This window comes from Xyrauchen texanus, chromosome 41, assembly GCF_025860055.1.
Source record: "Xyrauchen texanus isolate HMW12.3.18 chromosome 41, RBS_HiC_50CHRs, whole genome shotgun sequence".
NCBI lineage: Eukaryota > Metazoa > Chordata > Actinopteri > Cypriniformes > Catostomidae > Xyrauchen > Xyrauchen texanus.
In genome coordinates, this window is record NC_068316.1 from 30,640,369 (window position 1) to 30,655,910 (window position 15,542).

Sequence of the window (15,542 nt, forward strand, 5' to 3'; positions counted from 1 at the left end):
GATGCTCTGTATTTGTATTGTGATGTAAGGTTTTGAACAAAGGCACTTTATTTGATAAATTATACAATATTATGTTGATAATTCATTGTTGTATATTCATTTGATAACATTTTTAATAAATTAGTTTATTTTGATGATAAAACTGAAATAAACTTTTTATATGTATTTTCAGAAAAAAAAAACAGTGAAAAAAAAAACTGCAAGTACCAAAACGAAAGTATCGTTACTCGTTATCAAAACAAATTACAAATAAATATGGTATTGGGACATATAATATTATATAATCATATAATAATATTGTATATGTATGTAAAAACACAGAACTTAATTTAACTTCATTTACAGAACTTCAAAAAAAACTTTATTAACACAGAACCTCCAGCCTAAAGAAATTAAAAAATGGTTTAGTGGCCAGTTGGGCTTGAGGTTTGTTTTTCACTCTGGATACAGAATGTCCTGGATACAAATCCAATGATCAAATCTCTAACAATGGTCAGAATAAAAGATAGTCTCGTCACAAACTTGCCATTGATTGATCGCAGTATGTGGAAACCCACTTAAACAATTTGTCCATCCAAAAATGAAAAAAATATTTAATGATACTATTAGATCCTTTTAAGTCATTAACTGCCATTTTGTTGAAAAGATGGACCAGGATATTCATTAAAACATCTCTTTGTGATGTTAATGTGATCATTTGTGATAATTTTGGAATGCACATGGGTTTGGAGTGGCATACACTGTTACAGAAAAAAAACAAAAAAAGAGATCAATTATCTCCTGCTTCCCCAGAAAAGTGGAAATAATAAACAATACAAACATAACTATGTATAATATACAGTATCATAAGAACATCTTGACTACATACACTGAATAAATGAGGAATCATTTATTTCAATTCAGCATTTATTTTGTTTCTTATTCAATCAACATTATGCTATTTATAATATCATCTCAGAACAGTTTCATGCATATTTCAGCGGTCTCCTAAGTGGGCTGGGAACTTGACCACACATCTAATCATGTTTCCAGATCAAATCCCATAACAGGGCCTCAAACAGGGCTGGACTGGGAAGAGAATCGGCCCTGGATTTTACTTGGCAACTGGCCCAAAACGCAGCACCATTCTGTGGCCTTTTCTGCTTATCGCGGCCCATTCGGCACATTTCGCGGACGACCCACCAGCCCGCTCGGTTCTCCCAATGGCCAGTCCGCCCCGATTGGCCCCAAAGAGCGTCGGCCCACCGGGAAAATGCCCGGTATGCCAGATTACCAGTCCAGCCCTGGCCTCAAATATTATTGTGCAACAAGACAGACACATTCTTTTGCAAAAATAACAGTAATGGCTATTGAGGCGTTGACCTACAGATTAGTCAGAATTGGGCAGAAGATAATATTACATATATCTTATTTTTCATTTTGAATACATTTACATTTCTTTTGTACTGCAACTGAATTTCTGTAAGTTTTGTTTTCAGGCCTAAATTAGCCTATTTAAGCCTTTTTTATCCATGTACAGCTCATGCAAATAACATGTAAATATTTCATTTCAACAAAATAGCTGTAAATACATGATGGTCTTGTTTGTATTTGGGTCTAAATTAGCTTTTTAACTTGTGGCCTTTGGTCAAAGCTTTCTTTACTTTGTGAAGATATAGTGATCAACCTTTTCACAGGTTAATCATTTAAAGAGTTGTATTTGAAGCTCTAGATCAAAATCACATCTTAGAATATGTTGTACAGTACGTGTGACAGGTGAATTATAAATTAAGCATGTGGGAGCATTTTGGAGGATGTTTGGGATTGGGTGGCCGCTGGGAGCCAAGCATTATAAAGCGAGATCTGTATGAGGAGCTTGATCAGTTTGCAACATGAAGGTCCTTTTGCTCTTGGGATTGGTGGCCGTCGCTCTCTGTGAGCCGACCAGATTTGTGGGGTAAAATCTTGAACCTGTTTCTCTCTGTCAGAAATATTACAGAAATAGAAGAGCTAACCTGTAAGATGGTAAAGAATATCTCTGCTCACGTTTTTCCAGAGAGAAAGTCCTCCGTTTAAATCCTGCACTTGACGAACACGTTTCAGTCATCAAGGAACTGGGCCGCAAGGTCAAGGTAAAATTAGAACTGACACAAACACTGAAGATAGATGTATTTTATTATCTTATTCCAGTTCCACTACGGAAATCCGACAATTAAAAATAGCCAGACAATCAGCAAGACCAGCACTGCAACAGTATTAGAATATTACTTTATCTATCTAACATATGTAGCAACAATATAACATATCATCCTCTATATTTCTCAAGCTCTGCGTTTTTTAGCTGTTCCTTGTTCTTATGAGCACTGTTTTGGTTTTCTTGCTTTAAATTGGGACTTTAAGAGTGTTATGATCACTATATGAATAGAAATCTAAACTGAAGTCCTCCAAGGCCATATAGTATATCAGAAAACAATTAAGTGCTTTCTACATTTAATCATTTTGTTAAAGCGTGAACTTGAAAATATTAAGTGAATTCTACGTTTGTACTCACTTCAAACATGTTGAAAGTAATGCTCTAGCTTATAAGTAAATATTATTGATGATTGTTTGTTATCTTTACAATGCATCACAATGTACCAATCATAATGTAGAAAACCTTGTCAGATTTATTTGCTAATTTGAGTAAATTTCACCGGTAAATGAAATAAGTACATTTTACTTAACCTTTCAAAACTGGTGTTCCCAGCATGCACTGGGCTTGAACAATTAATGAGCTTGGTTTCATTGTTTGCAAGCTGATTTACACAATATTTTTTTCTCCCAATTTGGAATTCCCAATTCCCAATGCACTCTGTGTCCTCGCGGTGGCAATCCCGGTGCCAGAGGACGAATCTCAGTTGCTTTCACGTCTGAGATCATCAACCCGCGCATTTTATCAGGTGGCTTGTTGAGCACGTTACCGCGGAGACATAGCACGTGTGGAGGCTCATGCTATTCTCTGCGGCATCCACGCACAACTCACCGAAAGCGAGAACCACATTATAGTGACCATGACGAAGTTACCCCGTGTGACTCTACAAAATGTTTACAATACTGTGGCGAGCAGGGCGTGGCTGTAGCCGTTAGCATCATGTTACTTGTCCTGCTCGACCCACTCTGAGGTGGATTCGAACCGGGGTCTCCGGCATGGGAGGAGGGCACGCTAACGAGGAGGCTAAAGTCTACAGCCTACATCATTTTTATTGTTGATTTCGTTGTTTTGTTTAGTAACTTCTTATTGAAGTCTGTGAAGTGTTTGAAATTTGAAATACTCTGTTTCAAGTCAAATTTACTCACTCTTTGTAAAGTAAACTTCAGAGTTTCTAATTGTTTGTAGCCTTTACTTGAAAACATGGCCTGTTAAATTTAATAGCAATTTCTTTATGTAAATAGTTTTCCAGGTTTTTATTTTATTTCAAACTTGTTTACTTCAAACATTTTTCAGTGCATTTTTTATTTTTACTACATTGGATAACTAACCATTCTAAGTCACAAGATGGCGCCAAATAACACATTTGTGAGGCTTGCTTGGCAACATCTTAGAATTAGAACATATTTGTTCATAATGGCAATGCCAAAAATACAAATGATGTCATTATTTACAAAAAGGAGATAATTGAAGAGCTTTTCACTGCTTTTTACCTTATAACGGAAGTTAATAGTGGCTCAGCGCTTTCCATCACTTTTATTATAAGGCAAAAAGCTGTGATCATTTCTTACAAATTCTCCTTTTGTGTTTCATGCAAGAGAGACGGTCATACAGGTTTGAAACAACATGACAATGATAATTGTAGGATTTTAGTTAGATACTGACAGGACTTTAGCAGACACATGTTTCTACTACACCCACAATTTCAATAAGTGTACGTTACTCCCTCTGCAGGTGGATTTCTGGAGGCCCGACAGCGCTGAGGTTGTGACCGTTGGCAAGAAAGTTGACATTCATGTTCCTGCTGCCCAGCTTGACATGGTCTTCACCATTTTACAGCAGAGTGGCATGGAGGTTGAGTAAGTCTGTGACATATGCTTCAAACTGTGTTAGACTTCATGGCCTAGTGGTCAGTGCACATGTTCAGACTTATTGAGCTGTGGTGCTCATGCGGGCGACACAAGTTTGAATCTGGATCATGAGATATCCACATCCGGCTTCCCCATATCCTACTCTTGATAAAAGTGGCAAAGCAACAAAAAAAGTGCATGCATGTTTATTTAAGAATATGATGCTTTCTGTAAAGAATTATTTATATGTCAGCTGTGTGGTTTCAATGAGGTGGACAAAAAACAGAAATCCAGTAGCAAATTCCAGTTGCAGGACATTTTAAAGTAGGAATTTCCAGGCCTGGAAAATTATATAAATTGAAGTAAACTGTAAATGTATAATAATACAAATTTTAAAATAAAAAAAGCCATATAAATCTAAATTCTTCTACATATGCTCAGCTCTATACATTTTATCGGCTAGAAATTGCTCTTTGTAAGTCCGATTTCTATAAATACATTTTTAAATCCCTATCCAGTAATCACAAAGTCATGGTAATTCATTGGCCAAAATGTTTGGGATCCCTGTTACTTTGATTTATATTATGGTTCTGGATGTTTACTTAATTCATATACCATTTATATTAGATCCTACTCCAATATACATCAGAGAATAGCATGGTGTTACTATGGAATTTGTCCGAAAAGCCATGGTATTACCATTGTGCATGTCCAAAAATAGTTTGCAAACCCTCGCAATAAATTGTTTTACTAAAGAAACGTATTTTAACCATGATATTCATAGTGAAAACATGGTGATAATACAGGAAATGAAAACTATGGCAATAATCATTTTCAGGTTAGTATGATTTTACTATACAAATACTGTAGTTTAACTATGGTTATACTATATATGTGTACTGGAGTAATCATAGTTTTTGGTGGAAATTATGGTTTTAATACAGTATACTGTATCCATACGTAGGCTATTGTTGTACTATAGATGGTTAAATTGTGGTTACAATGGTTTTAAACCATAATAAGCACAAAATTATAATTTGTATTAATATAGTTTTAGATTTCATGTTATTACTGTGGAATATCGTTATTTCACTATGACTATCAAGGTTAGAATTACTTAGGTTATGGTTACTGTAGTAATACTGTCGTAAATATATTGCAACAGCACGCAAAACTATTTCTGAAAAAAAAAAATGATAATAAAAAAATAAATATTTTCCAGCCTTGTCCTCTAAGGGGCAAGAAGGGGTACAGGATGTAAGCAGCTATGGTGTACAATTTTGAAATGAGTGTTTGTCTATGCAGGGTCTTGATTGATGACCTTCAGACTGCTGTAGAGGCTCAGATGAACCACAAGAGGGCGACAAAGGCCCATGAATACACTAAGTACAACAACTGGGCCACGGTATTAAATATGCACTCATAATTCCCCTTGAACATTTCCTTCCATTTCAGGTCAGGGTTGTAATTATAGTTTAGAAATTTAATTCAGTGTTTATTTAGATTTTATTTCAATTTGTCCGTTCAATTCAATTACGTTTTTACTCTATGGTTCATTATTTTAAGTATATTATTTTGGTTTTAACTATGGCTTTCAAGGTTTTACAATGTATTATGTATGCATCAAAACATCTTTTGTGTATTTTATTGAGTTTTGGAGTCATGAAAATTTGTTTTAGTTTAGCTTTTCCAATTTTTCTTTTTATTTAAGTTTTTTTAAAAAATCATTTAGTTGTCTTCTGCACTGTGAACACTGGTTTTATTTATTTATTTATTTATAAACATATCTTTATTACGAGGATTAACCCCTTGAGATGAAGCATCTCGTTTTCGAGGGGGTCCTCCAGTACATCAAAGCAAAAAAAGAACCAAAACAGCAGAGCAAATATCACGGTCAAAAACCGCACAACAAAACACAACAACACACACACACCAGCTCACAATGCTCAACCCCACCCTACCCAACACGATCCCTATAGATAACATGATAGAGAAATAACCACATGACTAGCATTGCACAAGGTCAAGGACTAAGAGTAATACAAAAAGAAAAAAAAAGAAAAAATAAATTGAGAATAAAAATAACAATAATAATAAATAAATGAATAAAAATTAAGACATAAAAATTAGAATTAATAAACACATGACCATTGAAGCCCATGGTCAAACAAACAAAACTAGAAACAATGACAAATATTCGAAGATTTTCCTCGAGAGCCCTTCGAAACGCTGTAAGTGAAGTTAAAGAACGGATAAAAGAGGAAGATTGTTCCAATCATATGGAGCCTTAAAACAAAATGCATACTTGCCTACTTGTTTTTTAACTCTAGGAACAACAAAAAAATCTGATCATTGTATCGCGAGGCTGTATAGCTAATTATAAAGCACCAAGTGTTGCTTGAGATAAACTGGATAATTCAAGTAAAAACTTTTAAAAATAAACTGTAACCAGTGAGACTGTCTCCTGGCCGAAGGGGCCAACCAGGACAACTGTCTGTATAACACACAGTGGTGTGTCCTGAAGGGACAACGGAGAACAAAACGGCAAAGACTGTTGTAGACAACATCAATGGAATGCAAATAAGAAGCAGGAGAGTTCTGATAAATAATGTCGGCATAGTCCAAAATAGGCAGAAGCAGCTGTAAGACTATTCTTTTCCTGACCGGAAAATTAAAACATTTAACAGATTGATAAAGTATTTTAAGACGAGAGTTAAGTTTGTTTGTCAATGCTTGTACATGAGTTTTGAAAGATAAATCAGTTTCCAACCAAACACCAAGATATTTAAAGGTCTCAGTTGACTCTAAAGGAGAGGAATCAAGAAAACAAAGATTAAGGTTGTTTTCACCTATATCCAAGGTTTTTCTATGGAATAATAAAGAGTAGGACTTTGATTTATTAAGGAGAAGTTTATTTGCCAATAGCCACTGCTGTATAGAATTAAAGTCATACTGTAAAGCGAGGTTTATCCCGGAGATAGTGGGTTTACTACAGTAAATGACTGTATCATCGGCATAAAGATGAATATTACAGTCTGTACAACATAAGGGCATGTCATTAATAAAAATAGAAAATAATAATGGTCCCAAAGAAGAACCTTGAGGGATGCCTTTTACTATACCTGTATACTCTGACTGACAACCCCTGTAGGACACCCCTGACTGACGATGATGAAAATAGCTATTAAACCAGAGTAAAGATGATCTCATGAGACCAATAGCATGCAATTTATCTAATAGAATATAGTGATCAACTAAATCAAAGGCTTTGGAGAGATCTAAGAAAATGGCACCGGTACACAGATTGTCATCAAAACTAGAAAATATATCATTAGAGAGTTTTAAGAGAGCAGTGGTAGTGGAAAAGTGTTTTCTGAAACCTGATTGGCATTGAGTAAGTAAATTATTATCAGATAAATAACCAGATAATTGATTAAAAATTATTTTCTCAAAAACTTTAACCACACTATTAATTATTGATATTGGCCTATAATTGTTCAGAATTTGTGAGTCTCCACCTTTGTGCAAAGGAATAACTTTAGTACATTTCCAAGCAAGAGGCACTTCACATGTATCAAATGACATATTAAAAAGCACAGCCAATGGTGGTGCTAGTACATGCGAGGCAAGTTTAATAAACTTACCCTCAAGACCATCAGGGCCAGGACTACTGCTATTGGAAAGCTTATTAATGGTTCAGGATTGTAATTTGTGTTCTACTCCTGTTTGTTACCTTTAGATCAACGACTGGGTTATTTCCATTACCTCTGCCAATCCTGATCTGCTCAGCAGGCAGGTGATCGGAAACAGTTACGAGGGACGCCCCATGCACCTGGTGAAGGTAACGTCCTGCATACATTCATCAAATTCACATTTACTATTTTCACAAGCACTTTTATCCAATGTAGTGAATGTCCAATATAATCTGCTGATATTTGGCCATGCTGAGAATATTAGCATCAGCCCACAACCATGCCTGCTTGACAAAAGCGATAACTCTGCCAAGAAAAATGACCTTGTATTGTCTTAAATTCAAGCTTCTTCAAACACAACACCCTTTGTCTAGATTCCAGCTCTGCACACGCAGATTCTATCAACCAACTTCATGAAATACATGCTGAGATGCTTTGTACAATTTAAAGCTTTAGTCTGTTTAGATCAAAAGGTTTTTTTGGATCATGAGATTGAACTTTTGACTGATGATGTTATATGTTCTCATAAATACTGAAACATTGTTAAAACATAATAATTCTACCTATCTCTGCTGGTTGATTTTGACAATAAAGATTGGAAAGAATACAGGCTCTAATAAACCAGCCATCTTCATGGACTGTGGCTTCCATGCCAGAGAGTGGATCAGTCCTGCTTTCTGCCAGTGGTTCATAAATGAGGTACAGGATCTTTTTTTTTTTTTTCCTTTCGCTTATCGCGAGATCATTAAATCTAAACTCGGTTTGATTCTCAGGCTGTTTCCACCTACGGAAGTGATGCTGAGATGACCAACCTTCTGGATAATATGGACTTCTTCGTTCTGCCCGTCTTCAACGTTGATGGCTATGAATACAGCTGGACCAATGTACGTTTATTACATTTATGTCACCAAAATATAGTGTATTACTCTAGCAGGATTTGATGTATGGTGGGATCTGTTAGTCGGAGACCACTGAGGTCACATTTTCCCCATTCTGATGGTTGATGTGAACATTAACTGAAGCTCCTGACCCGTATCTGCATAATTTTATGCATTGCACTGCTGCCTCGTGATTGGCTGATTAGATAATCGCATGAATAAGTAGGTGTACAGGTGTTCTTAATAAACTGGTCAGTGATTAAGTGTATTACAGAGCAGAGTTTGTGTATTACAAAGTTCAAATGTATAAAAATATGATTTGAAATGTCTTGTTTTGGTCCTACAGGACAGGATGTGGAGGAAGACTAGATCCAAGAACAGTGGCTCCAACTGTGTGGGTACTGACCCCAACAGGAACTTTGATGCTGGATGGTGCAGTAAGTACATGCATTCTATTTAAGCATTCATACTGAAATCTCTTTTAGGATATAGGACTCTTGGGTACCTTTTTTATTATAACAGTAACCTATAATGCATAATACCTTGCCATACCTTGAACTATAGTTGATGTTTGCCTTTCATTTTCAAGCCGTTGGAGCTTCCAGTAACCCCTGTAGTGAAACCTACTGTGGAAGCCAGCCAGAGTCTGAGATTGAGTCCAAGAATTTGGCCAATTTCATCCGCACCAACAAGTCCATCATCAAGGCCTACATTACCATCCATTCATATTCCCAACTGCTGCTTTTCCCATATTCCTACAAATATGACCTGACTGCTGACCACTCAGTGTTGGTGCGTGCACACACACACACACACACATTGAAGCATACTGCCTCATGTTATGTATGAGTCAGTAATAGAAGGTTTTGGTTAGAAGATTTCATTATACGTTTTTTTTATTCATTGGGAGGCTTTGGTATAAGAGTAATTGACATTTTGTAAAGTTGCTGTGTGATATGTTATTCTGCATCTATAACTATTCTAAACAGCATTTTAAAATGTCTTTATAATAATTATGCAAGCAGTTTTATGACCTCATATTAAAATGGTGATTAAAACATTAAATGGTGACCAGTTGCAAGATTTAATATGTATACTTTCCTTTATACATTCATTTAAATTGTTTAAGGGTCAGTTAAAGAAATAGTTCTCATCATTTAATCACCCTCATGCCATCCCAGATGTGTATGACTTTCTTTTGTCCCCTGAACGCAAACGAAGAGTTTTAGAAGAATATTTCAGCTTTGTAGGTCCATACAATGCAAGTGAATGGTGGCCAGAACTTTGAAGGTCAGAAAAGGACATAAAGGCAGCAAAAAAGTAATCCATTAGACTCCAGTGGTTAAATCTATGTATTCAGAAGCTATATGATTTGTGTCTTTCCCACACAGGTGAGGAACAGATCATTTTTTAGTATAAATCTCCCTTTTCACTTTCAGAATGTGGATTCGAATATTGATCTGGTTCTCACCTAAAGCCATTGCATTGCTTCAGAAGCCATAAATTTAACCACTGGATTTGTATGGATTACTTTTATGATGCCTTTGTGATTTTTCATAGCTTCAAATTTCTGGTCACCATTCACTTGCATTGATTGAACCTACAGAGCTGAAATATTCTTCTAAAAATCTTTGTTTGTGTTCAGCAGAAGAAAGAAATTCACACATCTGGGATGGCGTGAGGGTGAGTAAATGATGAGAGAATTTTCATTTTTGGGTGAACTTCCTCTTTAAATCTGTCAAGGATTATTGGCACAACTCTTATGTGTACTTCTGTGAGTCTTTGACTTTTCTGACTGACCTGTGCTAGTAACTTGTGTCTGTTTTTGGTAGTTGAGCGTAGGTCAAGGAGCTATTTCAGCCCTGCGTACCCTGTATGGAACCGAATATGACGTTGGACCTGGAGCTTCTACTATCTGTGAGTATAAATAATCCAAGATTCTCTATTCCACAACCTACTGAACCGCATTGCTTTCTACTGCCTACGTAGGCCAACATGATCACACAGGAAATCCGTGTGTTAGTTCTGGATGTTTTTCCACCCAAATGACCCGATGCACCAAATTCCAAACAAAAATGTTCATGCCTGAAAATCATCTGTGCTGTGCCTTTAAAGCCACATTTCATTTATCCTCAGCTAGCAAGTTCAGGTTAAGATAAGAACTATATTAATGTGCCATATTTCCTGGAATATCAGTGGCGTTTATTACATCATCCAAAAGGTCCTGTGATTTATAGTCCAAAGTGATTTATTAACATAATTTATACTAGATTATATAACTGTATATAACTAGACATAATTGATTATATAACTAGATTATACAAATTGATATGGTGGTCAAACACGCTGCACACTAAAACACAATTAGTGCACAGAAAACATTGTTGCAAATATCAGAAATATCTAAGATTGACAGCCATTAAAGTTAACAAATGAATAGAATACAACAAGCTGTTTATTTGTATACAGCACACAGTTACATTATAAACATTACATTATACATTGTAGTTAAACAGATGTGGCTTATTTGCTGCATTTTTTTTTTTTTTTTTCATAAAACATAAACAGAATATGAAAAACTGTTGCACATGATTACTTAAAGCAGATGCTTCCGATTAAAATGAGCCCAAATAAATTTGTCATACAATGTGTAGATCTTGAGGTTATCTTCACGTAACTTGACATGCAGAGCAGCTGAAGGGCAGTCAGGCAGCTTTGGGTCTCTGTGCTGTTGTGCATGCACACATCTGTAGTTCCTGCTTAAGCCACTTGGGGGCAGTTCAGACAATCAAAAAACATGGACTGATGTTTGCAGACAAATCAATCAACCACTTGTTAAAAGGAATCTTAAAGGGTAACTAAACCCCTGCTCAGAGTCTGACTCCACCCACTAGCAATATTTGAAAAATGCTGGAAAAGTGGGCAGACACCAGCGAGGATAGAGGGGACGAAACGAGGGCTGGGCCGAGCGGGGGGGCGTGCACCTGAGACCCGTAGTGACGGATTAATTGACAGCTGCTGTCAGACTCTAAAATGGAGAGTGACTGGAGTGGTAATTTTCTCCAGGAGTATTACTATTATGTTATTATTATTCCTCAGACGGTCGCAAGACGACATGAATCTGATGAGTTTTATTGAGTTGATGTCAATAGCGCGCGCTCTGTAGGCATATTCATATTTTGCCGCTATGTGAAAAAATCCAGCAAATGCGCCGGCACATTTGTCTACCCCAGAGGATTAACTTTAGCCTAACCATAAATTGTGATTCAAATATATATGATCACTCACCTCAAGACGCCGCTGCGGTGGTGGAGTCCATGCAGGAGGAGCAGCGTTTGACACTGCGTCGCTTTTCAGCGCGAGCTGTTTGGAGAAGCCCATTTCCACCTCCATTGCGTTGGCGAAGCAATCCCACGTAAAATGCAGTTTGCACACTCCTCCAGCTCTAGGCGGGAACTCGCGGTCTTCCAGGCCAAGGACATGCAACCACTGGCGCCTAATTTCCAAGTCTGCTGGAAAGCTATACAATCCAGCAGTGCTGTTGCAACCAGCAACACTACACCTACATACCATCCTGACCACTGTACTAAATACAGATAATCTACGCTAACTTGAAGCTATCCTAACTGATGCAATACTATGCTACTAACTAACTATGCTTCTAACAATACTACACTAACAAATATGCTAATTTACTACCTAGACTACACTAAATAATCTAAATAACTATATAAATGCTATGCTAAATAGATGCTAAAATACTCTATCCTGATCGTTTTCAATACTCGCAATTCCAACTCCTGACTCGCTACAGTGGTTTTGACGAAACAAGATGGTTTTTATACTGCCATGGGCGTGGTAGCTCGTACCAAGGGCGTGGTGAGCTGGAACCTGCTTATGTCAGCTGTCACCGGTTACGTCACGAAGTACCGCAAACAGCCAATAGGAAAATTCAACTGCAGTAGCCACCGTTCAACCTGAAGAGGGCAGCACTCAGATGTTTTTACACCATATATTGTAGAATTAAAACACTTTATACACAAATGTCAAAAAAATTACTTGAATCAATGACCAGTACTAATAAAGCCCCATTCTTACAGATCATTAACTAAAAAAAGTTGGTTTAGGGTTTAGTTACACTTTAACTGAAATACAAACTCATAAGTGACTGATTTGGAGCGCTCTTCATTAGAAGCCACTCTACACAAACACCACGCACATAAAGCACATGAGAGATACAACTCACTTTTGAGTTTAGTCCAATGGAGTCCAAAAGACATTAGCATGTTGCTAAACTAACAAAGTGATAGATAGTTTAATATGCATTAAAAATGCACCGTACACACAAATATTGGGTAAAATAGAATTGATAAAAATAAGATTGAACTATGTTATTTTCCAGTATTTATAAATGTACTCAGCATTTCTCTCAACTTTGAGCCCAGCAAAATTTAATCTGGGATTGGCTTCATTGTGATGTATGCATGCAATGTTACCTCAGAATTTGGATCATCGGGTTTATCACAATATTACGGAGTCCATGCAAGTTGGAGTAACTGCCATTCAAACAATTTTTCAATTCGATTGTTATGCTCATAATATAAAAGCAAAATGAAAGTATTTTCACTGTTGTCTCATATTCAGATAATTTTCACATGCAAATGAGCTTTTCAGTAAACTTGTGGCAAATCGTCCGTTGTTGCCAAAGGTTGGGCGGAGGTTCACCACTAAGAGCTGCAAACTTCTGGCAAACATTTGCGGTGAATCAAATACTAATTTGCATGTGAGAAAAACGAGTGGAATAATTGCTGCAAATTTGCGGCAAGTTTGAGGCTAGATAAAAAACATTTGTAAAGGAAATGATGCACACTACACTGTGCACTTGCACTATAAACTATACGCTCTAGTGCATACAGTACATTTTCAAAGTGTAGTATTAATCCCAAATGGAACACTAATGTTTATTTTACAACATGGCAGCATTTGCCGTTTTTCAGCTGACAGAAGTGATGTTTCACATGATATGTTGCCACTAGCTTTAGCGTGTTAGCCAACATTCAACACTATCTCAAATAATGTACATTCACACAGCAAGGGGTGACGATAAAGCTTTCAACTTACGTAAGGTGCAGTTTTCACAGAAGTTTACTAGTTGCCACATTCAAATTCAGTAACCTCGCCTCATCCTTATTTCATTATTATTTTCAAATTTCCGATCTAGAGTGACATTCCACTTGGGGGCGCTATATGTACATGAACCACAGCTTGAGACACATTGTCCTAGAAAACTTTGTTGTTTGCTCAATGTTTCCCTAAAGCTGACCCTTCTCATTACAGACCCTGCTGCTGGTGGCTCTGATGACTGGGCGTATGACCTAGGTGTGAAGTACTCATACACCTTTGAGCTGCGTGACACCGGTCACTACGGTTTCCTGCTGCCTGAATCCGAGATCAAGCCCACCTGTGAGGAGACCATGCTGGCTGTCAAATACATCACTAGCCATGTGCTCAATAACCTGTACTGAGGAAATAATCTGATAGAAAGCTCTCCGAGTGTGTGTTTCTCAGGAATGTGCATTTTATGACATCAATTTACTGCACATCTCTAAATGTCTTGATCAGTAAAGAAATAAAACAAATAATTTGTTGAATGATATCTTATACCAGATACCACATGATGTAGATATCCACTTGATTGAAGCAGCTAAATGCTTTTTAAAACCAGCATATCTTTGTAAATTTTATAGGTCGCCAATTTATTACATTGATTTAATACAATTAATTATAGAGAAATAGCATGTAAATAAAATTACACAAATAACACAAATCTGACCTGTACATAAATACCGTAATAACGCCTTTTAACTACCATCGGACAAATCCAAGCTTAAAGTGCCACTTAAATGTGAGTCTGCGGTCAAGCTGGCCGCAGATATCTGAAATGTAAGGTTGCAGGGGAAGTCTCATTCATTTTCATGAGAAAAGTGCAACCTGGTTTGTTAGGGTTAGGTATAGGGGTAGGGTAAGTGTTGGGTTAAGGTTAGGGTTGGGTTAGTTAGGGGTTACGGTTAGGTAACGACCAGGCAGGAAGCACTTTACTGTTGATCATTAATGATTCGTCCAATCAGGTCTGGCTTTCTTCATGAATATCAATGAGTCTTTCTCTGCAATCTTTTGATTATGCCATGCCAAACAACACTTAATGATATAAGGCAGCAAAGAATGAGTAAGGAGCTGTTCACACAGTACACGTTCTTGCATTCAAAAACAGCTTGCTGAAACGCAAATTAATGGAATACGATTGTAAATTTGCTGTGGACTGTAGGCCAGTGATAGGCTTATGTTTAATGAAATGGAAATAAATGAAGTAATATATAGACTTGTAGGCCTATTCTATGATCTGCATGGTATAGACCCAGAGTCTGCAGCAGTTTCTTTCTACCGACCGAGAACAAACCTAACATGATTGTGTCTAGAAGGCAGCCATCGTGCTGAGGGAAGTCTCATGACCAAGTGATGCTATTGTTTATCCAGAACTCGAATGGGTTTGCTAATGGGATTTTAGATTTTCTTCTGCGGAACACAAACTAAGATATTTTGATGAGATATGCGGTGCTTTGGTTAATACAATGTATGTCAATTGGATTCAAAACTCATATTCAAGCTCCAAAAAGGACTACTTGTAAGGATTACTTTTATGCGACAATTGAGTGGTTTAATCCATGCCTGCCAAAGTGATGCGATACGTTTTTGGTGAGAAACAGACCACAATTTAAGTCATATTTCACTGTAAATCTTGACATCCAACCCAAATGAAACACACTTCAGAATATAAGATGGAGATGTTTTAATGCTGTAAGCAGTTGCCAGGTCATCAATCCTGGTATCATTATACATCAATAAGACATTGCACTTTTATTTCAAAGTGTTTACCATAAACCTTTTGGTTATTGCA

General features: G+C 36.8%; 1 protein-coding gene across 1 annotated transcript; it reads left to right on the forward strand.

Annotated features, from left to right (window-relative positions):
• The first annotated feature begins 1,798 nt into the window (after window positions 1-1,798).
• LOC127634473 (carboxypeptidase B-like) lies at window positions 1,799-14,243 on the forward strand. Its single transcript, XM_052114060.1, has 11 exons — window positions 1,799-1,936; window positions 2,036-2,111; window positions 3,902-4,026; window positions 5,323-5,422; window positions 7,757-7,858; window positions 8,304-8,408; window positions 8,483-8,593; window positions 8,934-9,024; window positions 9,177-9,379; window positions 10,420-10,504; window positions 13,925-14,243. The coding sequence occupies exons 1-11, from the start codon at window positions 1,872-1,874 to the stop codon at window positions 14,110-14,112; spliced, it is 1,251 nt and encodes a 416-aa protein (XP_051970020.1). The 5' UTR covers window positions 1,799-1,871; the 3' UTR covers window positions 14,113-14,243.
• Window positions 14,244-15,542: the final 1,299 nt, after the last annotated feature.